Raw genomic sequence first — 25,953 nt, 5'->3', positions numbered from 1 at the left:
GCCCTCGAGTTCGCAGCTGTAAAACCGCCGCAGTGATGTTATAACCTTGTTAATGTAACAAAAGATGAGTTTACACAAGGCTGCACCAACTGTATACTCGAGCCAAGTTTACTTGAAAGAGGAAAGAGACTGTCAAAAATCCTACAGTAAACACAGCAAAGCCCTCCCTTCACCAGCGAAACCCTAATTCATACAGGCAAGCAATTTACATGTAAGTGGATTCAGATGGCCCTTTACGGGGCCCCCTGTCTGGAGCTGCCTACACATATACACCACCACCGCTGCATGTGTTTCCCCAAGTACTCCTGCAGTCGTTAGAGGCCGGTTATCCCGTCGGGTTTAGGTGCAGATTTTCCAGGCTTGCGGTGAAGCCGACGCACTGAACGAGAGCGAAGCGCCGGGATCCAGTTAATGGGCGCGATTTGTTGCGGGCGTAAAAACGTCTCAAGGGCTCTGGCTTCAAGTGTGCGCTAATTGTCTCTCTTTGATGAGTCTCGCACCGGGGAGGGACGGGTGCCATCTCTGGCGAATGCCTCTCTCTACACTGGGCCAACTCGAACGGCAGCCCCTCGGCTCTCTTCCTCGTCTGTTCGGGGTGGGTCATGATCGAGGAAAAAGAGAGACCGTAGAATGAAAGTAGGTTTAGATAAAGAGACTGAGCCAAGTTCTCGTATGGCCGACTACGGCTCTTATAAATCGGTTACACAATGTATAAAGTGAGATACAATTCTAACCGAGATGGAGGGGCTGATAAGAGATGCTTGTTGGTTTGTTTTCGTGGACATTTTAAACAGATGCAGCAGATAAACACTGCACTTGAACATTGATTCAATGCCGAGTCATCACCCAGACAACATAAAATCCCTGGCTAGATCCGGCTTGCCAAATGACGTCACACACATTATCTGTAATACCTGTTTTGATATAAACATTGCATTCTTCTGGCGTGTACAGTTGTTCTCCGATTCCTCTCGAACAAAACTACATTCAGCAGCTAAACCCCGCTGCCTGAGGCGATGACTTGCCCCGCATTTCGAACGTGAGAGATCCTCGTTAACAATAGGAGGATATTAAAAGCAAACCCCAGTCTCTTTTTTTCTTTTTCATTAAGCGTGTTGAAAAGCCCAGAGACGCATTTTGTTCGGCGCATAAAACCTGTCTCTGTTACGGAGAAACCTGGCTTTCACAGGGAGGACGAGGGGGGAAAAAAAGGCCCTGTTTTTATTTCAGCTGCTTTATTTCATCTGTTCTCCTGACAAACCCCACGTCTCAGGAAACCTGGCAGGCCGTCAACTTTCTTTCATGCTTTTTAAAATTTGAAATATTTTCCTGAAAAGGTAAATTCCTTCTCTCTACCCTCCCCCCAGTCCCCTCCAGCTCCCTCTTCCCCCGTCTCTCCGCACTCAGCTGCAGACTGAAGCCGTGGCTTTTGGATTACAGGGCTTTAGATGGTGCGAGTTGTCAGAATCAGACATTTGCCACAGGGGTGTCTAACTCGAGCGCACACAGTGGTGGCCGGGGTCTTCTTCCCTGCTTTCCCGTTCCTCTCGTAGCGGTCTATAGCGGACTGAACGCATGTATACGCTGTGTGGCTCGTTCCCCCTCTCCTGCCCAGACCACACAGAGAGCTCGGCACGGGAGATAAAGGCCTGACCTGTCACTGAGTACAATCCTAATCCTGCGAGGCCGATGTAAGACACAGACTTATGCAGCTCAAAAGAACGCCTGGGACATCTTTCCAGTTGGCAAATGAGATGAAATAACCCCCCCCATTTCCCACACCTTTCACCTGAATCCTATCAAAAACAAACAAACACAAAACTCAAAGCAAGGCACCGGTTCAGAGAGTCACAGATGAAATAGTTTTCCAGTGTTTTGTTACTTCCTGCCTCTCAGTCCGATCCGAGGTCTAGGTGTGAAACCACTTTTCGAGTGAGAGTACAGCATAGTAAAAGGGTCTGAGGTAATACTGAATAAGTGCAGAAGCACACAAACAGGTCAGTTTGATATATGAGATACAATCTACGAATCTTAGAAGATGCTTGTAACCTCGTGTTCCTCAAGTCAGAAGTTTTCTTCAGGGTTGCAGATCTCTATTTCGATGGGAAGCCCGGGATACAGGACCAACCTGAGGAATGCAGGCTCCTGGTCGTCTCTCGACATCATCTCAGTCTCCTTTAAAAACATCTGAGATAAGAATGCGCAATAGTTACGCGAATGAACGCTGCCTTATGCACCAGAGCCGCGGGTTATTACAGCCTCACCAAGAGCATATACAGCTCTGGGCAAGAGGGCCACTGTTTCGACAGTTTGACGGAAGCCGAGTTCCTTTAACTACAATAATTATGTTCTTTCACATGCTGCTCCGAGCCGCAGGAAGTGGTGTTTGGGATTAGGCGCTGAAATACACTCACTTTGCCATTTCTTGTCCGAGAGCCAGCAATCATCAGAAAATATATCGTCAACATGTTCAGTAAGCATTACATAAAACACCCAACTCCCCGCCTGCCTCTGAAACATCTATATATTCTGCCCTATAGCTCCATATACAGTGACCGGGAAGGGGCATAAATCTGCTGCCAGCTGTGCGAATCGCAAATAAGTAATAAATAGGACTGATTACAGGAGTCACAGTCAGGGAGGGCGTGTGGTCTTCCCAGGAACCACCAGGCCTGGCTTTCCAAACTGCAATTTAGTTCCTGGCTTAAAAATGTGAGGTGGGAGGGTGAAAGATCTCATTTTTTCAATCTCATTTGAGGTTTCCGGTCCAAAAAAAGGAGAGGGGGGATTGCCATGCCAGGAAAATAAGTCCAGAGTGAAATACAGTAAACATGTTGACCATAAAGTCTTATTGTAAATTAGGCAACACAGGTAATGTAATAATAACTAGTTGCCGAATGACAAACGGCACGAATCTCGTTCCAGGGAGGTGAAGAAATATAAAAGCAAAGCCTGCAGACAAATTTATTGGAACGATGTTACAAACAGAACACAAAGAATCCAGTGCCTGCCTTAAAAAAAAAAAAATTAAAAGATTAAAACAAGAGAAAAATTAGTATAAATGCGAAAAAAGTTAATATCAACAGCTTTGCTTTCACTACGGCCAGTGAAATGCCTGGGCTGTTGCCAGTCAGCAAATTATTTGGAAAAAATGTGAGGAGTATTTTCTGAGATAAACATGACTTGTTGCCAATCAGTTGCTGGATCGTTTGCTTTTCATTTCTTTTATTAATTTAGTTGAGAGGAAGGGTTGCAACCAGGCACTGCTAGGTCTCTGCCAGACTAAAAAAAAACAAAAGAATCAATCCAGGATGATGAAATAAAGAGACTCACACCTGTCGAACGCTGCTGTCAGGCTTTGTGCTGGAACAGTGGAACTGAGGTCTACAGTAAAGCACACTGATAGTCAACAAGTCCTGACCCAAGCATCTGTGAAGGCTACAGGATACAACATCTCCTTCAGATATGAACCTCAGCAACACAACTGCTCGTCTACCTACAATAAGACCTTCACTGCACAATCTAATCACACAAACACACCTGTAGCTGTAAACGTGATGCATCTTTTATCTCTTACAGGACTTTGGGCCAAAAAGCTTAGACAGAGCCTCCACAAACACCTGTCCGTAATATGTGGAAATCTCCGTGAAGCCGAAACTGTAATTTACTGCAACTGAGAGATTGACATCTAAATAAAATACACAGGCGCAGGTTTGCCACTGAACTGACCCGCAGTTATTGGAGCAGCTGGCATTTACGACCGCGTTGTTTGGATTTCCGCCGTGGACGTGAGGGACAGACGCAGAGAGAAAGCAGGCCGATGTCAAACACCGGGGACTCGGAGGCGGAGTGCTTGAGGAGTCTGCAATCCCTCAAGGGCATCTCTCCATATCTTTAAATCGCCGCACACAATGTACTTCACGGCTGGTGGGCGATGTATCGACCCAGATTTCTTTTTAACGACCTATCTGTTGGTTCCCGAAACCTTGATCGTACACCGAGGGCACAGGGCAGGCAGAGCTGTTAACATTTTCTCTTTTAATAGCACGGCGTCTTTAATTAACATGTGTTATTTAGTCTCTGTCTGCTGCCTGTGGAGACCACTGCACTTTGTGAGACCAGTTAATTACTCACTCCTTGTTCGGTTTTAGGAGCATGAAGTTATTATCCCGCTAAATAACTGCGTGCCTCGTACACCCCAGTCTTAAGTCCAATCCCCACCCCAGTGTGACTACTTTTATCTTTTTATTTTTCGAAGGAAGTCAGGCCGATGTTTTCGAGGTACTTAGACGGCCATTCTGTCAAGCGTGAATTCAGATTCAAACGCGACGGCTGCGGATGTGCAGATGCCGTGATGATTTCAATCCCAACTGCTGCCACGGCGGGAAAATAAAGATCAAACACATCACCTGACTCACACAGGTAGAGGTTCAATGTGACCTGTCTGGGATCGGAGCAGGACCTGTGATGCGACAAGACAAACATCTAGTCGTCTAATAACTCAACTAAATATGTGCTTAAAGCTACTAAAGTCTCTTTCTCCTGACACCAAAAATATCTTGTTCACTCACTTCATCTCCAGGATCTCCTCCAGCTGCTTCCGGCGCTCTAACCGCAGGTTGGTCAGATGTCCGTCCTTCTCCGCCAGGGACTGCTGTGTCGAGGACAGGCGCTGTTTCGTGGCGTCCAACTCCTGTCTAGTTTTTTCCAGGGCGTTCATCAGCTCCTCCAGCTGCAAAGTGGAACCACAATATGTATTAGCAATGCTGGAATGGATGTAGAGAAAGAGTAACTGAACCGACACAAACGAGCATCAGAGTGCATCGGTCTTATAGGTTACAGGAAATCTCTGACTGTATCAGAGCTGAAATGGTTTCTCAGTGAAATCATTAGTTCAAGTAAAGATTCAATGAAATAAACGAGAGCTGACACAAAATCCACAGCCCGGGTCCCGGGGGTTCAGGAGTGATTCTGCCAACCATGAGTTCGGTGTGACTCGTTCCCCACCCCCCAGGCCTCACAAGATGGTCCGACTGCAGGACACCATCATCCAAACCGAAGGTCGCCACAGTGTTTTCATTTCACAACATCATTTTTAAAGCTCTTTTACATGAAAACTTCCCTGCCTTGCCTTCACTCCACTCTATCGCTGACTGTTCACTGGAGGCCTCTCAGACGCAGCGCTGACAGAATCAAACAACAAACCGGCTCCCGGTCACTGAAGCCTCCCTCAGCGCCCCAAATATGTGACAGGCAGGGCGACGGTGCGTGAACATTCGTAACAGACAGACACAAAAAAGTTTCTTTTTGGCAGTTTTCCTACAAGAGCATTTGGTGATACATACACACAGATACACACGAACACACAAGCAAAGCATCCATACATCCACACACACACACAACAAAGGTTTGCCAAAATTAGCTGCACGAATTGCTGGGGAATAGTTCGTACACCTGTTCTAGTGTGAGGGTCAATGTTTATGGTGGTCAGAGATCGGTGACGGGCTGAGGTGGCCAACAAAAATTAACCCTGGAACTCAACACACTTTATAATGGTATTGATGTTCGCCATGATGACACACCAGTTGTTCTTCTCAACATTGTTGCAGTGAGAGAGGTTAGTAACGCAATATTAACTTCCACCAAAATCTATATAGATATAGGTATAGATTGACCAGACAGCAATGAGAGAGTTTCGGGGGGGGGGGGGGGATTGATGAAATAGGAGTTGCTGGAGCTGAGGTATGAGGAGAGGCCATGACCTTTATTTCAATAGCCATAAATCCCTCCCGTGAAACTAGCACGTCTCTGTATTTCATCTGGAAAACCTGACTGATCCAAGGCCAGCACTGCGGTATTATTGGGGTTACCTTTCTTTCATTTCGGTTTCTATCGGTTTAACTAAAATGTCATGTGAAGAAAAGAAAAAAAAAAGAAACTCGCATTCTTCTTTTGTAAGTTCAGGGGGTGGACGGAGGCGCACGATGGTACCGTCTGGCAGGAGAATGTAAACAAAATAAGGTGTCGGCTTTTTGGAGCATCAAGGACTAAGCATTAAAAAAAAGAGAACAATAACATCGGAGATTGATATTTAGGCTGTTATCTTATTGGACAAGACCGAATACATGGCACAAAAGTGATCTGCGCTAATTAAAAGGCGATCTACAATCATCACGCCATTAGTCTTATAACATTAAACACCTGGAATCTCAACTATTCCTCCCCAGAACGCAATAGGAAACACAGCCTTCAATCCCTGCCACCCAAACAGGCCTACATTAATCTTACTCTGAAAGCAACAAAACATGGCAACCATCCCTTTAACAGTTCGGTGGGGGGGTAGGGGTGTGTGGAGATTTTAAATGATCTTTCATCTCACTGTTGACATACAAAACTTCCTAACCAGTGTAAAAATAAAGAGAAGTTAATGTGCAATAATGTACATCTGACAAAGTGAAGGCTGTTAAATTAAACATGGTTAGAGTTCAAATGAATGACAGTTTGTTAAAATGCCCCTGAGCTTTGCTAATTCCAGACTGGATCGAGCGCAACTCATGCTCACATAATACAGCGCCAGTTGGTGGGAACGGGGGTCACATGATTTCTTCCTCTTTCTCCCCCCTGTAGTTCAACTTCAACAGATTTCCACGTAATGACAAGCGCCTGGCTCGGGTCCAACAATCGATGCCGTTGTTATTAGCAAATATCTCCCCACATGTTTGACACCGACGTCGAGGAAAAGGCTGAAATAATACCATGGAGAGCCGATCGCGCCTTTATCTCACGGGCCAGCATTACTGTCCTGAATGACATTCTTTGTAAAAGTCCGGAATCATTAGGGATGATTAACATTTTTAGGTTGGAAAGTACTTAACCTTAACGAAATAAAAATCCATTTTAAATCGCTTCCTTTGTGAGTTTAATGAGATCCATCGATTCCTACAAGTGCGGGTGGTGTTTTTTTGCGTTGGTTGTCTTTTTTAAATGTAAATTATAGCTTCCATTTTAAATTATGATTAAAAAAGGAATTTCCTCGCTGCTTGGTGTGTGTTCTTATCCCGTCATTAGATAAAGCCGGATTTAAGGGGGGGGGCGCTGAATTTTCCGACATTCCAGAGAATTTTAACTGGTTAATATGGCCGACCTGAAGTGTGCCTCGTCCTGCTTGTCTCCGGCAAATGAATATGGTCAAAGGATCCACCAGCGAATCAGCGATCCCTTGAGAAGTGCCCGTCTTTGACCATTCTACTTCACATTTGAGGACATGGTGCTCCTTCACGATCAGAAACTAAAGTAAATATAAAAAGCACTATAAAAGCGTACAATATACTATATTTTATAGGTCTGTGATTGAAAGCTCACCATGTGGTCAAACATGAAAAAGAACCGTGCCTCTTCGTATCAAGGGGGCCAATCGTTCTCACATTTTGAAACCGGGCTCAAACCTTTCTGGATTTCGTTGCGTTTCACAGATGTCTAAAATTTGATTAAATTCTTTCTGAATATTGAAGCAAACTATTCACCTTTATTTTTTTTCTTAGTTCACACCTGGGACAGATGATACCTGAATCTGATACGGGCAGAGATACCATCATATAAGATGCTATACGAAACAGATGTAAAAATAAATAAAGCCCGTTTTATTTCTCCCTTTGGTCCCGAATCTCTCTGTGATCTCCGAGTGGCTGAGAACAGCAGACCAACACAACACAGATGCTTATTGTTGAGCCACGGCCAAGACGATGCAAATTCTAAATAAATCGCTGTGTCATTCAGTGGTGTTGTAAATATATTAAAACTAAACACACATGCCAAACAAATTCAAAAGCATCAGTTAAATAGATCACAATCGTAAACTAATGCATGAACCACGAATCGCAGACTTATTTCTGATGTCACTCTGAAGGCCAGGACCCACATCCGCTGTGACGGGGTGTTCAGTCTCTGACCAAATCTACCTCAAAATAAGCGTTCGACGTCAAATGGACAAGGAAAGCAAAGCACCCTTTCGCTCTGTGTTAATGAAGCGTACTGTCAGGCGGCCCTCTGGTCAACGTCACCGACACCGCAGCCACGGCGTGCGAATGGCTCTGAACACTATTCACGAGGAATCATGACATCAGATCATATAAGGACATCACACTTCACCCTAAACTGGAACGGGAAACTACCGACCTGGACTGAATATTCCCCCCCAATGTGTACACAATAAACCGCATTCAATGTAGAGTTTCTTTTAAACATAACGACAGAAACGGGCCGCAGTCTCGACTCCTCAGCTGTCACTTCAGAATCATGTCATTAATAAGGGATACTATGCATCTTAGTAACATTATGTGCCATAAGCAGATTATCTTGTTATCCTGTGCGTGCTAATGTGGCTGGACTTCACAGGTCCAGAAAGGCTCCGTCTTTTCCTAAATCTGATTTCAGTAATCCCATTGGGAACCTCGAGCTGCACTAAGACCCTCTTGTCTGTTCGGGTTTGACGCCGCTTCAGAGACCGAGTTCAAGAAAAGCAAAACATCTCTGTTGAAAGAAATCAAATGCAACAAACTCAGAACTCATAAGATGCTGGAGTGAAGTCTCGCCGTCGGGGCATCAGAGCTGTTTATCAGACTGTTTAATATCATGAGACCTCAATAAAAAATACACAAAGCATTTGTATAGCGAGACACGGCATCCTCGCTGTGCCACTGTCCGTTGGGGTTTGTTAACAGGGTGCGGTGTCTCTTTCCATTGCCCTTCACTGTTCACTACTCACTTATTAATTGCATTTGGAATATAAAATGACTTATCATTTAATGTTTCATAATTCATGGCATAATTACGGTTGGTCAAAACGACATTGATAAGAGCCAGACTTCCCTCCTGTAATCACAGCTCTGATACTGTCCCTGACTAACCTTTCTACTCATACTGGGATCATTTCAATGACAATAATGAAAGTTCAAAGTGTAGCTCCTTCGGCGGTGGTTTCTGTAACTGGCCTCACAATGACATTGCAATGTTTCGACGACAATACAGGTGTATTCATTCATAACTAATTAGTCTACTAAATCAAATTCTGTTTAATGGTGTGTAGTAAACATGAATCGAGTGAGCGAGCATGTTGTGAGGTTATCTGTGTTGTGTTATGTGTGCAGCAAAACGTTAAACACATCAATTGATAATTGCCGCAGCTTTGGGGGGCTCATTCACAGACAGACAGCATCAGGGCACGTCACACAGACAGACAGACAGGAGACTGGTTATCCTACAGAGGAAAAAACAAAACAATCGCCAGAAAACCGAGAACCCCCTACCGCCAGCTGACTCCCACTCCCTACCACCCATCATCCCCGGGACCCCCGAGCGGAGGCAGCTGCCCAACAATCCCACCCCCTGGGACGGACGCACGCTCACTGGCAGATGGGGGTGGGATGCAGCTGTGCCCGTCCAGCTCCCCTGGGGGCGGGGGGTCTGGGGTGAAGAGGGGCGCTGCCGGGCGGAGGGCTGGGTTTAGGGGCGTTTCCATCTACTGTACATGACTAATTGCACCGTGTCAGCACTCTGTTATGTGCGGGTTGGTGCTGCCGTGTCAGTCTTCTTTAGAGTCTTCTTCTTGCGAGTGTATGTGAATGTGGGTGTGTTTGTGTGCGACTGTGTTTGTTTGAGTGTGTGTGTGTGAGTCAATGTGTGAGTGTTTGTGTGAGTGTGTGTGAGTGAGTCAATGTGTGAGTGTGTGTCTCTGTGTGTGTTTGTGTTTCTCTGTGGGTGTGCGTGTGTTTGCGTGAGTGTGTGTGTAAATCAGTGTGTGTGTGCGAGTGTGTGTGTGTGTTTGTGTCTCTGCGTGAGCAAGTGTGTGTGTGTGTCTGTGTGCATGTGCGAGGGTGTGTGTGTTTGTGTGTGTGTCTCTGTGAGCAAGTGGGCGTCTGTGTGAGCAAGGGTGTGTGTGAGTATCTGTGTCAGGACAACAGAAAACATTCTGTTGGAAATAAACAATCAACAAAAAGTCATCGACAGATTGTTGTTGTTGTTCAGCATCTGAAACACATATCCCAGTGAAGTACCTCAAATTTGTTATTTATCTTCCCTTTACTGAACTACGACGATAAGATCCTTAATATTCATTTAAATATTTTCAAACAATAAATAAAATAATGTATTGGTTTAGAATATCTAAAGTAAATAATTAAGACAAAACTCTTAAACACATGCGCTGGCTCTCTGTCCCAGCTTTATGAACTGTTAGACAGATTATGAAAACAATTTAAAGTTATGTTTGGCCCGCGAGCCGAAACTGTACTGTTGCTTTCCTCCTTTTTCTTTTTTGTTCCACGTCGGAGAACGCAGCTGCAAGATATAAACCTCGTCTGCAGCCTTTTCTTTCTTTTTTTTTTCTCCACCTCTCCTCAACTGTCATGTTTTTCGGGGGGAAATGAAAGGCACCTGGATCGTGGTGCAGGTAGAGAAATACCGGCAGAGGAAACCCCGTGTGCTTTTTGATTGAGCCGTGTTGACTGTACCGCGTGGCTCAATCCCTTTCCCTCATCGCCCCGTGACACGTCCGGGAGAAGCGCTGCGAACCCTGACGCGCTTTTTCCGACGATTCCGGAACTCTCATTGTGGAAAACGGGTCGCCGGAGCTCCGCGTCAGACTGGGCTGTTCTCCTCACTACATTTACTCCCAGATATGCGCTTCCCACAGTGGTAGCGCTCGGGAGCACTTAAGCAGGGATGCATTTGGCTCTGTATAAAACTGTCTATCTGTGTAAGGCACAGTAGGTGGTCTCTTTAATAGAGATTACTTTCTTATTTTTGGCATCCCGGTGTTAGATACTCTTTCCATATTCACCGGCCTCGTGTAATTCTAATAACGCGGACTCCGAAGCTGGGGTGGAATGTACTGTGATCACCTTTGACATCTGAAAACACATTAAGAATGAGCAGTGCCTCACATCTGCTACGTCGAGGCTATCTGGAACGTGTCGGGGCACATGCTGAGCCCATCGCCTGTCTGGGGCACCGACCGGTCTGTGTGCCGGTGCAGTATGTGATGTCAAACGCTGACGGTTTCGGTGGCAGACGTTACGTGTTACCATGGCCCGTATGAGCGATAAGTTTGGTGGAAAAGGCAGTTTGGCGCAATTGAACCCGATCCAACTAGAAGGCGTCAAAGGACCGCTAGCAACAGTACGCCGTTCTTAATAAACGAGAAAAATTACATGAATGAAACCATACTTTGCCAGCCCACACCACGACGAAGGTCAAGAGATAAAAGTAAAATAACAAATGCACACATACACAAATAAAAAAAACTGTAATAAAAGCATAGACAGACAGACCGCTGCAAACAAAAACAGGAAAAGTACACGTTAGCATGAATGGTTAATAGGCACTTGACTGCGAAACAGGGTGAGTTTCTTCCACCGAACAGGCAGCGTGAGAGAGAGAGAGAGAGAGAGAGAGAGAGAGAGAGAGGGAGGAGGCAGAGAGAAGGAGAGAGAGAGAGAGAGGTTCGCAGACCCATGAGTTGATAAAAGCTCCCACCTGCTGCCCCTGGATCAACACCAGATCTTACAGGGGGTTGAGATGAGGCGCCGGCACTAACAGGCAAAGTCACAGAAACTATCATAAAAATAAACCAATCGTAAGAAACAATTCCATGTCCGAAAGGGTGAGCGGTCGCACGCTTGGCAGATCGAGAGAGAAATGCGATTACAGGTGGTCAGGTGACTCGTATAGGCGTGTGGAGATCGTGCGATCACACCGCGGCAGAAGCAGGTGCCTAGAAACACTGAAGAAATGGTTTAATAAGAGAGAGAAGCACAGAAAAACAAAGAAAGAGAGAGAATGGAAAAGGAGAGAGGAGAGATTGTGGGTTAATGGCAGGGACACGCGCAAAGGCTGTTGTAATTTGGATCTTCGGCCGAGGAGGTCTGAGCTCATATATCAGTACTTCTGCCTCTGTTTAAATAGAAACTCGATGGTGAAACAGTGAACTGCTCTTCCTGTTGACAGTTACACAAGCTAGCGGCTAACACTCTTCCCTCGCAACACAGAGTGGCTGTTTGTCGTCTGCTTATCTCTTTGTCTACTTGTTTGTTTATTTCTGGAGGTCTGTTTGTTTCAGTCTTGTTTGTTTTTTAACCCAATTTCAGGGACCGGGGATCGTATCTCTCTCTCGACAGAGTTACTGGGGATGCCCTGAGGCACGACTTCAGTGTTTCAAGACCCCCGGTCAAGCTGTAAAACTGTACAGACTGTACAACACAAGCGCAGGAAGTCCAGGTTTAAAATCCGCACCTGATATAAAATCTGATTCCAGACATATTCTAGTGTAGAAAGATAAAGTACCAGCTTAACAACAAAGTTAAAGACCAGCTACAGGCCGAGAACAATTAGCATTACTAACGATGGCCACATGGGGGAGCAAGTTTTTTACTGGAATAACCTGCCATCTATACAGAATACATCAGAAATGACACAAATAAGTGCAAGACTGTAATATATGCTACATCATATTGTTCCAATCTATTTGTGCCTGCTTAACGTCACCCAATTATAACCTGCTTCACCAAGTCTTAATATCAGGGAGAAAGCCCAGATGTTATTCTGGTAGGAAGTATTTGTTTATTTCACATTTTATGTTTCTCAGGCTTTTGTCTTTCTTCAATAATCCACGCCTCACCAGCAAGGAGGGAATCCGATCTCCTGCCAGCACTGCAATTCTGAAAGTCATCTAGGCGTTCGACTAATTTGTGTTAAGAGAAGATTCAAACGTTTCAGGAAAATAATCATGATAAAATAAAATAAATATATATTTTATATTTATCGTTTGTTTAGAGAGCATTGTTTTCTGAGATTCAGTTAAATGAAGATATGTGAGTCAGATTTTGAGTCAGATTTTGCTCGCTGGCTAGATTTAGGGTTTGACAGCTACTGACGGAGCCGAACCGAACTGGATTGTGTTTGACACTGAAATCTACCGATTGAATTAGGGCTTTAGCCAGACTGAACATTATTTAGGTGTTTGGAGTAATAAACTGACATTTCACCTAATAAGTTAAGATTAGACACACTCCCTGGCTCTCCTATCTTTGTTTATACTCTCTCAGCAACTCAGTGAATTGAAATAAAGGAGATGTTTATTCTTATGTGTGTTTTTATTATTGTTTTCCTCAGGTGCAACGCTTTTCTTTGGCACACCTGCTCACGCTCGAAGGCACACTTACGTGCCACGACACACCGGCGGATTATTATTATTATTATTATTATTATTATTATTATTATTATTATTATCTCGGTATTCTCAGCAGAGCGAGTGTTGATTGCCGGGGGATCTCTGGGATGTGAGGCAGAGTCACGAAGGTACTGATATACGGCTGAAGACCTCGCCGCGTCTGTCCTTGATAACTCGGTCGGTCCCCCCCCAAACCCCCCCCCCCCCCCCGTGCGAGAGATGAGCAGCTGAGAGATTTGGAGGCTGAGAGGCACAGGACATGAAAGAACTTTCAGAAGGAGACACCTGTCAGAGATCACTCACTGGCCTTATGATGGGTGACAGCGATGGTGAGAGGAGAAGCAGAGCGACTCCGCGGGCAGAGAGGCAGGGAGATGGAGAGATGGGGGGGTGACCAGCCAATGTACAGACAAGGATCGGGAGTGAGAGAGAGGCGATGGAAAATAAAGGTTTCAGCAGAAATGAGCAAAATAAATTGATAAATAGAATACAAAGAAACATATAGCTGAGATTGCTTTTTTTTTTTAGGAGATTTTTACCACCCAGATTTTGACTAACTATCTAGCTGAAGAAATAAATGCATGATCGTCATATAGAACAGTAGTTTGGTCCGACTGAAAATAAGCACTAACAGGGCGAAACCATCTTGGGCGTTTGGTTTTAGCATTTGAGATTTGAAGGGGTTAATTGTGTCTTCAAAGCTAGTGGTGTAAGAGAATTTAGAGAATTATTCACTTTCTGAAAACCAACAAATAGTTTAGAAAATTGTTACGAATGTTACTACACAAGCTCCAGGGAGCATGTTTCTTAAAAAAGCATGCCTATTTGTATTATGATAAACAATGTATCAAGACACGATTCTACGATTTCCTGATAGGGCTGACTTCGAGTAAGATTAACTTTCTAAACAGCGTAATTCCATGTGTCTAATAGCTTTTTATCTCTGTTAGCATAATAGAGTGTGCAAACAGCAAATATATATAAAAATATATTAAAGTTTAAATCAATTAATAACTAAATAAATCCCACTAATGTGATTCCTATGACTTTAATCATCCGACAACGTGAAGCGCTGTCCTGGGGCACAGTGAGGGTCCGCAATCCAGAACCCCCTCGTACGGTACGAAGGGTAGATGCAGGGAAGGGTGGGGGGAGGGGATTGTGTGTGGAAAGGGCGGCGGGGGGGAGGGGATTCAGGAGGTCGGTGCATCATAAATGGCCAGTGAATGTCTGTCACGGTGAGCCGCCAAGGCGCCCAGAGGTGAAAGTTCAAGTTCTCTCATGCAGACCTGTTTCTCGGCCGTAGAGCGGGCCGTCTCCTCCCGGGCCAGAACCATCTCCCTCTCGGTGGTGATGAGCACGCTCTCCCGCAGCGCCGCCTCCAGCTCCTCCACGCGGTCCGCCCTCTCGCGCACCGAGTCCTGGGGGGGCAGCACAACTCGGCACGGTTACTCAGAGGAAGGGACGAAGAAGGAACAGTCACATTCAAGATGGTTTATTTCAAGAAAGCTCGCTTCTGTAACAAGTGCTTCAGACAGCTGGAAGGAAACGGCCATCGTCAAAACCAGTACTTTTCAAATAAATATGCTGCTGATACAGATGTGTTACATCTCCAGTGGAAACTATGTCATTAATTGCACCATTTCTGGGAAGGTTCATTGGAGTACAACAGAAGAAGATATTTCACTCGTCTGATGAAAACCACTGCTCTGGTATTTGGCACGAGCAGAGGACTCCCTGTCCCGGGTCTCGCTGTGAAGAGAGCTGCTGGAAAGGAACATGTTGGCAGCCGTTAAGGAGAGGAGATGAATTGCAAAGCATGTCATAAAGTGGGTTTCTGTAACAAACAACAACAGCAAAACAGGAACAACGTAACCTCCTAACCTAATGTGGCCCTCGGAGCGTCAGCAAGTTCATTCCACACAACAACGCTCAATGCGAAGGAGCTGCCAGTCACTCCTGAAAGGGGAAGAGAGCGAAAGGACCCTGGGGCTCGCTTAGATCTAAACACTTAAGAGTCTTTGACATCAGACAAGGCTGATCCATGTAATCCTGGTCAACCGGCTCAGAACGTCAGAAGATAATCACACACCCATAAGCAATCAGACAAGAACACACCTGGAATCAGAGACGGAAATTAAATTGAGAAGCAACACCTTCGGGTATGAAAACTCAGGCAGTCAGCTCCTGTTCACGTCAGACACGGATAAGTCACGTGATCTGTAGGCATCCATGCGCCCGGATCCACAGGATGACAGACCTTGTGCGGTTCACTGCTTCTCGGGATGTGACTCGACTGACAGTGGAGTTTAAAGCAGTGATTTTTACACACATACACTCACGGTGAAAGCAAAAGAAAAGGCAGAAGAAGAAGAAGCACAATGAAAATGTGAGAAAGACTTCAGACACCGTGTGCGCTCACTGTAGGCCATGTGTTATTTTGAACATGTCGAAGCATATGCTTAAGTGCACAAAGAAATACAGAGTTTGAGTTCGCCTGTGGTTTCAAATTGTCAATTATGGCGGTGTTCTTGTTTTGTTCTCGATTTTAAGTACGCAGTATTTCTGAGCCAGTTTTGCACAGAAATGTCACATTTCCTCAACCTTATTTTTATCTGATCTAAAACAGAAGCTACGGGGTTAGCACCATCTGTTTTGGGAACACTGTATATATCCAGATGCATCCCATGGATTTCTGACAGAAGCAGTAGCCCGGAGTGAGTGTCAGCAGGGCTCGAGTTTTCATTTTTTGGCATGTGTCACTTTCCTATCAACGGACAGGCAGGATTGGGCCGTGAAAGAGGTGCGAGAACTGAACGTGGACTAATTCTGTTCAAACATCTCTGACCAATGGCAGTCGAGCTGCTTTCATCCTGGAGTCAGAGAGAAAGAGTGAAAGATGAGTCAAATGTAAACCTTCCATTGGAGTGCGCTAATAAGGAGAGCAATTCACCGCAGCACGATGGAACAGTTTAAGTTTTCACTCAGGTATTCGGTCAATGGGCTCTCAAGGATAACATTAATCAGGCCAGGAACGGTTAAGCATCTGTGGTTTTCTAATTTCTCAGAATGGCTCTTTCACAAACGAAAAGAGTGCAACCAAAACACAAACAAATCAGACGTAAGCTGGTTTTAGTGCAGGTTAATGACAGAGGGACACTGTGTACTTCACCTCCAGCCAACATAATTGAATTTGACAGCGCACCAGTAATTTAATGCACTAAGATCAACACAGCGCACCTCAAAGTGTCTGGGCACGGAAAGGGCAAAGCCGTACCCTGTGTGAAATACGACCGTGCGACTATTTTTCTACACTAATTTTCTACACGCAGAATTCAGAGAGAGATAATTGTTTCAGTGGCAAAAACCACGCGGCTCTCATACGGGTCTGGTAATTATTTAATTGCTTTTTGCGATGAATAACCAGAGCAATTTAAATAAACCAAGCCCAGAAAGAAAATATCGAACACATATTTCAAGCACCTGAGTTGTGTATTAAATCTTAAACCTACGATGCCCCCTCTTCTCCCCCAGACACGGGTGATATTATAATATTTAATTTTATTGCTAACAATCGATACTGGAAATACTGAAAGTCCACTGAAAAGATTAGCCTTACTCAAGACGAGGAATTTCACTTATTTTAAGGATCCAAACCACATTTACATAGAAAATTAATTACTTTCACTCAAGGCCTATCTAAAGTATTTAGTAATGTGATGTGTGGCAGAGAGCAAAATATTTTAAGTAGCTCATAAGTAGTGAAATGGGACTATAATTAAGATTGATGGGTTTGAGATTGGTAATAAATTGTTAGTGTATCTGGAATGCAAAGACTTTTTGGTAGCTCCAACATCCTGAAATTCCATCCTCGTGTACATTCTGAAAAAGCAAAGAGTCGACTAATTATTAAACAATATGAGGGGGTCCATCTTGGTATAATATCTGTTTTTCTGTGAGGTGATTCATAGTTCACTCCCAGTTTGGGGAATTATGGATTCCAAATTCTGAGAGCATACTTTGCGAGGTTTGTCCTCTACAATGCATCTGCTATGCCCAGAAGCCAGACTTCACAGTCACTGACCTAGCGAACTCAGACAGCCTCTTGCGTTGTCTTCCAAGCGCCGTAGGTTTGGGTTCTGCAGGGGAACGCCAATCCACCTCATTTAAATGACAGATGGAATCAGTTCCAGCTTGGCTTGTGGGTGGACAACCCTAAATGATTTTTCAGTACATTAAGAATTGAAACTGGTTCAAAAGCCTGGACTGTAGTCTGTGCTGACATTTGTGCTGGATTTAAAATGTGTTTTCTTTTTAAATTATTCATTGGTATCTTACATATTGCGAATAAGATACTTTTTAGCCAAGATATCCTCGGGATGAGAATAATTACCGCCCATGTTTATTGATCATATCTATTTTTAATTTTACAGCTATAATTAAAGAGCTCCCATTGAAATTCTCTCTCAGCACGTTTAACGCTTAGATATTGTCTTCTACTGAGAGAACATCAAAGAATACATATTTACTTCTTATTTACATGCAATGTTAGAGAGTCCTTAATGATCAAAATAATCAAAGCCTTTGTGTAGACTGTGAATTGAGATCTTAATTTATAATACTGTTTAAAATAATAAGTAATAAGACCATATTAATGTATGTAAGATACCTATTTAAGAGTTTCAGTAACATTCAAATGTTACAAAGTGTTTCTAGGCAAATTATTTGTTTTCTCTGAATGTAACACTTCGAAATGTTCAGTCCAAATATTCCGTATTTAATTTCAAAATACAAATGCAATTCTCCTAATGCCTATAAAAGTGTAGAAAACTAATCTCTGGACTCAATAAATGATTAAAAGTGGGAACTAATTCAAAGCTAAACTTATTTTTTCTAAGCTAACATTTTTCTTTTTAAGCAAAGGTGATTCATGAAAATAATTACATTTAGATATAAATTTAGAGCACATATGGACACTATTTTATGATTATTTTTTAAATTTAATAGACACACACATACAAATACATTAAACAGAAAACAGAGCCCTCTCCGTAAAAGAGCTAATAATGTTTTACAAGCAGTGCAAGAGCCCGGTGTTAATAACCATGGGCTTGTTGGGGGAGTCATCTTACTGCTAAGCCACAGAGTTAACATTCGGGCTCGGACATTCCTCATGGGCGGCCATGTTGCCCTGCTTTGTGATGAAACGCTTATCCTCCATAAAGAAGGTATTGAGCTCCAGCTGACATGTGACTTGATTTGCAGATGCCCTTCTGCCTAACCTTTACCAACTGTAGCCAAGTGTAAACCACTCGTAATTATTTCTGTGTAGTGAAATTCAGATAAACTGGATTGTGTTACCATTGATGTATGCAGATCGGGATTGCCCGCTGGTGTGTACAGCCATTCAGTCAGCGTACATTCCTGTACAGCCCCCGACTCGCGCACGCAGCGGGGGGCATCACCGCTCCGGTTTGGGTTTGGTTTTATCTGTCGATGCCACTGAGGAACACCGTAGCATTGTTTTCCAGCCGGAGGGACTCTAGACGTAATCTCTTGGCATTGGTCTGGCAAGACACGCTCTTCCCTTCTTCTAGTTACACAAGAGAAAGTAATTGACATTTATTGACAAATACTGAGGCATCATTTCCAAGAATAGCTCATCTCAGTCTGGGGGCAGTTTCTTGATTTTGCAGTGCTCAGCTGAAGAGACACTTTCATCTTAAGCTGTATTTTTATGTTTTTAACAAGCAATTGGGGACTTCCCAGCATGCTCACGAAACATGTCTTTTCATTCCAAATTCTAGGTTTTCACTAAATGCATCTTGGGAAATAGTTGCACTTACTTTGATATTTATTGTGTGTGCACTAATAAGCAGTGCCTCAATCTGTACTAAGGGCCCAGTGTTTGACTTATGATTTACCTCAATGCATGTAATTAACCCAGACAGTTGAGATAATTTAATGATAAACTAAGATGCTTAACTGTATGGTTCAATATTTATGTACACACACACATGTATTTATTAGTTGATGCCAACAGCCAAGGCATGAAGGAATTTACTTCTGTATTTATTTTTAAACAATCACGTAGAAGAGATTGAAAATCACAATCTTTTTATGTATTAATTTTAATGGCAGATAACTTGCGGTACACTGTGGAAGGAACGGCATAAACAGTTTCTCAGCTGCAAGGGGCAACTAGTGGTTGTTACATTTGATAAAATAAATCAGTTCATCCAATAGAATACCTTCCAGGAGTTGCTTTCACATTTTTTCATGCTCCTATGACACACAGCGTTCTTTTCTTCCATTTAATCTTAAATCAAATTATCTACTTCAAATGTAACACAATCGCAATCATGCCTCCCCCACCTCACAGAAGTAATTAAAATATAAACATACATGCTCTTGCCCCGGGCCATCTCTCTGCTCGATGGACTTAAACAAAATGTTTATAAAGCTTTCATTTTCATTTTGCTCTTCACAACTGTTTATACAGGACACATCATGTGACGGTACAGCGGAGGGGGGAAAGAAGCAAACGTTTCAGCTTTAAAAAATACTTTAACTACTTGCATGAAACAACGGCTCAAAATATGTCAGAATTTTCTCTTCATCTGCACTTTATTTGCTCAAAAAAAAGAAAAAGTCCCCAAAAGGCTCTTAAAATATTGGCGGTAGTTCAATATGTACTTCAGCAGCACATATGGATTTTATCCAAAACTTAATAGAACCCCCGCTGGCTGAGAAAAGAAAGGCGTATGAACGCGCGTACGGACGCACAGTAACATTCGATCTAAAAATACAGACGGGGCAGGGGGACAGTCGCCTGAGGGGGGCCTCCATTTCATTAATTCCTCACAGAGATGAGGGTCTTATCTCTGCTAATTGGTTTAGGATGCCACATCTGAATTGTGGGACACTTGGAGAGGTCTAGGGCTCAACGGGTGGTGGCTACAGCTAATAAATTTCCACATAAAGATCAGATATTATAAGCGTACTGTATAAAGATACACTTCATAACTAAACGTCGTGGGACAATCGCCAAACGAGAGCTGTTACTATGTATTTTATAGACTGCATGCCCACCTCCCAGACGTAATGCCTACTGCGGACATTTTAAGAGATGGACAGGGGAAGAGAGGTGCCAGTTTCTAGTGCCGTAAGAGAATCCGCTCTTTGAGGTCAGGACTCTGGGCAGCCAATTCCATGTTTTCAGTGCTTTGTACTTAAACCACCACGTTCCTGTCTCTGTGACACGGCGTTATTGTTATTGTAGCGGAAGATGAATAGAGCGTTGCTATAAAATTCCCCAGCTGCTGGTGGGACACTTTTGTCCACAATATCAACAATGTAAATTAAAGTTCCTGTCCCCTTAAGCACACACACATACACAGAAAAAAAAATCTACATTGCACACGATATTCGGTTCAATTCATGAAAGGAGGTGGGAGGCTCGTCCGATTTCTTGTGGTAACATTTATTATGGTTAAATTAAATAAATACTAAATGATTAAAAAAATACAATAAAGGATGAACTGAATAAAAAAAAACACCTTCAAAGTCACTATCTCCGCAAATACGGATCATAACTGTAACTATTTCGATATTTTCATTTGAATCTCACGGGATGAGATTTAGTTTTCTTCCTAACATCCTGTATTATAGGAGATCTATACGGCAGAGCACAGGTTTACCAAGTTAGGATATTTTCATGTGCAAATGGTTTCATTTCTTATTTTCAAATGCTGCCAAGGTCATGGATGGTATGTCTGCAGACGCAGTTTCCAGACGTTACGTTCATATTAAGATGCCCGAACACAACTTACCATCTCTTCGCATTTTCATCCTTGGGTTGATTGGGATTTTTGTGTAACCCTCTTTCTGGAGTGCGGTTTCAAGGTTCACAACGATGCAGAGACCTTGGCAAATCCCAGAGGACCCTATCATCTTGAAAGAGAGGTACACCTTCTGGGAGCTGAAGACGATTTTGTGGTCACATAACAGAAAACTGGCGTAAAGAGTGCGCTTTAGAGTTTCTTTTCATGTTAGTTCGTTAACTTAACAGACTTCACATGGGACTTGGAAGCCAAAAGCTACAGAAAAACGTCTAGTTAGATTTGAAACTGACCCGCCTGTCCAGCGAGGGTTTGTTCAAGGGCTGGGAGCCTGGGCTGATTCCAGTAATGAAAATTAAGTGTGAAATGCGGGAAGAGAGCCAGTGTGGAAAACCCTGTCGGTGTGGTCCGCCACTTTGAAAGCGAGAAACAAAACAGGAAGATGTATGCGTTTGTCATATATGTGAGTGAATCGTGCTTAATAGCTGTGCAGAGGTTATCTCACTTATAAATGTGTGAGAAACAGACACTATCACCGTGTGAGAAAGTGCAGATTGTACAGAGATAATAACAGTAGCAGACGGCACAAGAAAACATGAATGTCGGCAGGCAAATGAAGAGGATGCTTGAATACAGCCAGAAAAATAAGCTAAGTCATGGACAGAGATGATCCCCCGAGTGGCTTCTATTGAGAACATTACCTTTTATATCCCCAGAGCAGCCATCGTGTTTTCTGCTCATCTTATGATGTGAAAAACGTGCCGCCCATTTCAGCTACAGAATGTTCAACAGCAGAATTTGGACGGAATATGGGAATAATTAAATCATGTCGAGGGGAAAAAAAAGCAACAACAACAAGAAAAACTCTGAAATGTGTTAAAAGTGTAAATCTGAAGAATTAAGTAACATGCTTTTCAATGCACCTGTTATATAAATCTGACACATGGTATTACGACTAATTCTCTGGGAAAGTAATACTGCGGGTAATGAACTGTCCCAGTCAATCGCACTCTGTCTCTCAGTTGTGTGCGTGGAATACAATTAGTTATGGCACTGGAGGTGTTTAATATAGTGTTGTGTTACACTGTATCTATTACCACATTAGCGTGTGTGCGTGCATGTGTGTGTGTGTGTGTGTGTGTGTGTGTGTGTTTTCCTTCTCACTACAATACAGGAAGTGCTCCTACACATTATGCAACAAAAATAACTCAGGACAAACTGTATTTTTCTTTGAAAGTTCATTCCTTGTCCACCCCCAACACCCCTCTACAAAAGCGACCCAGACACACAAACACACAAACTTGCACTCTCAAACGCTCTCTCACACACACACAGGCACACACTCACACTCTCTCTCACACGCACACACACAGGCACAGACACACATGCACTTACTCACCCTCACTCTCTGACACACACACACACACACACATACACTCACACACACACTCTCTATCTCTATCTCTCACTCTCTCTCTCACACACACACTCATATACTCTGACACACACACACTCACACACTTACACTCACACACACACTCTCTCTCTCACACACACACACACATATATACTCTGACACACACACAAACACTCTCTCTATCTCTCTCTCACACACACACACTCACACACTTACACTCACACACACACACACTCTCTCTCTCACACACACACACACACACACATATATACTCTGACACACACACACACTCTCTCTATCTCTCTCTCACACACACACACTCACACACACACACTCTCTCTCTCACACACACACACACACATATATACTCTGACACACACACACACACTCTCTCTATCTCTCTCTCACACACACTTACACTCACACACACACTCTATCTCTCTCTCTCTCTCACACACACTCTTATACTCTGACACACACACACACATACACTCACACACACACTCTCTATCTCTATCTCTCACTCTCTCTCTCACACACACACTCATATACTCTGACACACACACACTCACACACACACTCTCTCTCTCACACACACACACATATATACTCTGACACACACACACACACACACACACTCTCTCTATCTCTCTCTCACACACACACACTCACACACTTACACTCACACACACACACACACACTCTCTCTTCTCACTCTCTCTCTCACACGCACACACACACATATATACTCTGACACACACACACACTCTCTCTATCTCTCTCTCACACACACACACTCACACACTTACACTCACACACACACACACACTCTCTCTCTCTCTCTCTCTCTCTCTCTCTCTCTCACTCTCTCTCTCTCACACACACTCACACTCACTCTCTCTCTCACACAAATACAAGCACACACACACACACACACACACACACACACACACGGACCCTTCATACGTTCGGCCCGTGTGGCTTGACTGACGTCCCAGCTCAGATTACACAACGATAGTGTAAAGAGAGTTATTACATCTCAGTGAGCCGGGCATCGCCTCCACCAACCCCACATTCCTGCTACGGGCTGCCGTCCTGGCGCAGCACATGAAAAGCCTTTGGGAAGAGGGGAAAAAAGGCTCGATTTGATCTCCTTTCCTGGGATGAGGAGGTGTTGAATAATGCAATTATAACCCGTGGAGGAATTCCGACGATGTCTCCTCTGTCGTCCTGGGGAGGTGCAAGGAACGGGCAGACAACACAGAGAGGCATGTGTTTCTTGTGGTCCCTGCGGCTCACAGCACAAACAGGCCCCGCGTGCAAACATATGATTGCCTCTACCTGGGGAAGGGCCATGGCGAAGCTCACTCTGTCTATAATAATGTCTCCCTGACAGGGTAAGAACATTAACTTTGGATTTGTGTTTGATCTTAGCATAATATTGACAATTTCTCACATGTTCCCACTCACCTACTCTGACAGACCGGTGACACATTACACCCGAGCCACAATGACAACAGAGAAAAAGGAACTTGACTAACATGTTCAATCCCTTCTCTTAGTCATATACAATCCTCTATTCCCATGAGTCGGTGCATCAGGTATGACCTGGACGTTACACAGGTGACATCAAAATGTTAGGGTATATTGCCAAAAGTGTAGAATTGAGAACAAGGGCAGTGATGTTCAGACTGTACAATGCACTAGTTAGAGCTCATCTGGATACTGTGGACAGTTCTGGGCTCCACACTTCAAGAAAGATATCGCTGCTCTAGAGGCAGTTCAGAGGAGAGCAACCAGACTTATTCCAGGTCTGAAGGGAAAGTCCTACTGAGAGACTGAGGAACTGAACCTTTTCACCCTGGAACAGAGGAGACTACGTGGGGACTTGATCCAAGTCTTCAAAATCATGAAAGGCATCGACCACATCAAACCAGAGGAGCTTTTCCAGATCAGCAGGGACACACGCACCCGGGGACACAAATGGAAATTGGGCTTCAAGGCATTCAAGACAGAAAACAGGAGACACTTCTTCACACAGAGAGTCACAATCTGAACAAACTCCCCAGCGATGTGGCTGAAGAGACAATTTGGGAACATTCAAAAACAGACTGGATAGGATCCTCAGATCACTTAGTTATTAATGGACACCAAACAAGCACGATGGGGTGAATGGCCTCCTCTGGATTGGACACTCTCTTATGTTCTTATGTTCGCTTGCACTGCTAATGAACAGGCTGGTTTGAAGTGGGCAACACCCACACTACCACACAGCACTCCCCGCTGGTTAAACATTTAGTGGAGTGGCTCTGTGGGCCAAAATCAAAGAGCCTTTGACTCCTGGAGTTTAATCAGTCAAAAAAGACCAAAACACGACACATTGTGAACTTATAAACATCACACGTCAAATACACTGTCCAGTAAAGAAAGGCTCTTCCTTCTGTGGGTAGGGTTATGTGTTTGTAATATAATAATCTTGTAATATAATATCTCAAACAGGGAACTAGAAGATTCACCCCAGCCATCCTCGTGACGATAGACCACCTCATCGAGACGAGAGACGCCGTGGAGGGCGGGGTCTCGGACCACGGGACTCACCTGCAGGTGCTGGGAGTTGTCGGTCAGGTTGTCCTCTCGCTTGCGGGCCTCCTCCAGCAGCTGGGCGTTCTTCTTCTTCTCGACCTGCTGGTTGTGCTTCAGGTTGGCCACCTTCTTGTTCTGGTCCTTCACTTGTCTGCACACAGGGAAGAGCTCGTTCAGTCCCCCATCCGTCACTCGGGCCGCCCCCCCCCACGCCTCAGAGTGTGCTAATGATGGGAGTCGAAGGTTCAGTGACTTTAGGGTTTGGAAACAGTGTCAGACTAGCCCTCAATGGATGCAGTGGCGAGACATGATACTGTTGTGTAGAAGGACTGACACAGTGGTCACTAGGTTGGCACTGAAAGTGATATTGCTGGGGTTGACCTGTGCATAAAGTGTGCAGATGAGATTCTAAAACCCTACTTTTAAAATCACTTAAAAACAGAAATCATTTCATAAATCTTCCTTCTCTATCATCTATTCCTTGTGACACATTCTCAGACGTCCAAAGACCCGAGGAAGCTCCCTCACGGCAAATAACAAATCTTTACATCTTATAAATAAACTCTGAACACATTTTTTAATTTCATTTATATCTTATCGTCAGCCTTCGATGCCATTTCTGCGGGGAAAAGATCAATCTCTTTTCCTCCTCACTCTCTCAAAAGCTTTCCCAAATGATAATATCTAAACAAAAACAGAAAATATATTCCCCTGTGGGGGGGAATGAACCTCCTTAGAAAAGCCTGTTTGTGTTTTCTCAGCCCCATTATCTTTTCATCACGTTTGCGTTGACCTGCCGAAAAGGTCCTGTTTTCAGCAAGCATAGCTGGGCCATCAGGCCCTTCCTGTGCGCAGGGCGCCCCTGCAGATGAAATTCCAGTTGCCAG

At 44.0% G+C, this 25,953-nt stretch overlaps 1 protein-coding gene across 7 annotated transcripts in view; it reads right to left on the bottom strand.

Annotated features, from left to right (window-relative positions):
- erc2 (ELKS/RAB6-interacting/CAST family member 2) overlaps positions 1 to 25,953 on the bottom strand; it is a 272,071-nt gene that overhangs the window by 100,284 nt on the left and 145,834 nt on the right. For 4 of the 7 annotated variants that reach the window (XM_066697717.1, XM_066697718.1, XM_066697720.1 and 1 more), the window contains 2 exons: positions 25,082 to 25,217; positions 4,572 to 4,732 (listed from right to left, as the gene is read on the bottom strand). In XM_066697717.1, the coding sequence (XP_066553814.1) occupies positions 4,572 to 4,732; positions 25,082 to 25,217 (297 nt within the window). Of the gene's footprint in view, positions 1 to 4,571; positions 4,733 to 14,514; positions 14,647 to 25,081; positions 25,218 to 25,953 lie in introns of all 7 variants that reach the window. The other 3 variants (XM_066697715.1, XM_066697716.1, XM_066697719.1) reach the window with 1 other exon arrangement.

The sequence above is a fragment of the Amia ocellicauda genome, chromosome 3 (assembly GCF_036373705.1).
Source record: "Amia ocellicauda isolate fAmiCal2 chromosome 3, fAmiCal2.hap1, whole genome shotgun sequence".
In the NCBI taxonomy this organism is placed as follows: Eukaryota; Metazoa; Chordata; class Actinopteri; order Amiiformes; family Amiidae; genus Amia; species Amia ocellicauda.
Note: the sequence above shows the minus strand (reverse complement) of the source record. Positions and strands in the feature narration are given on the sequence as shown.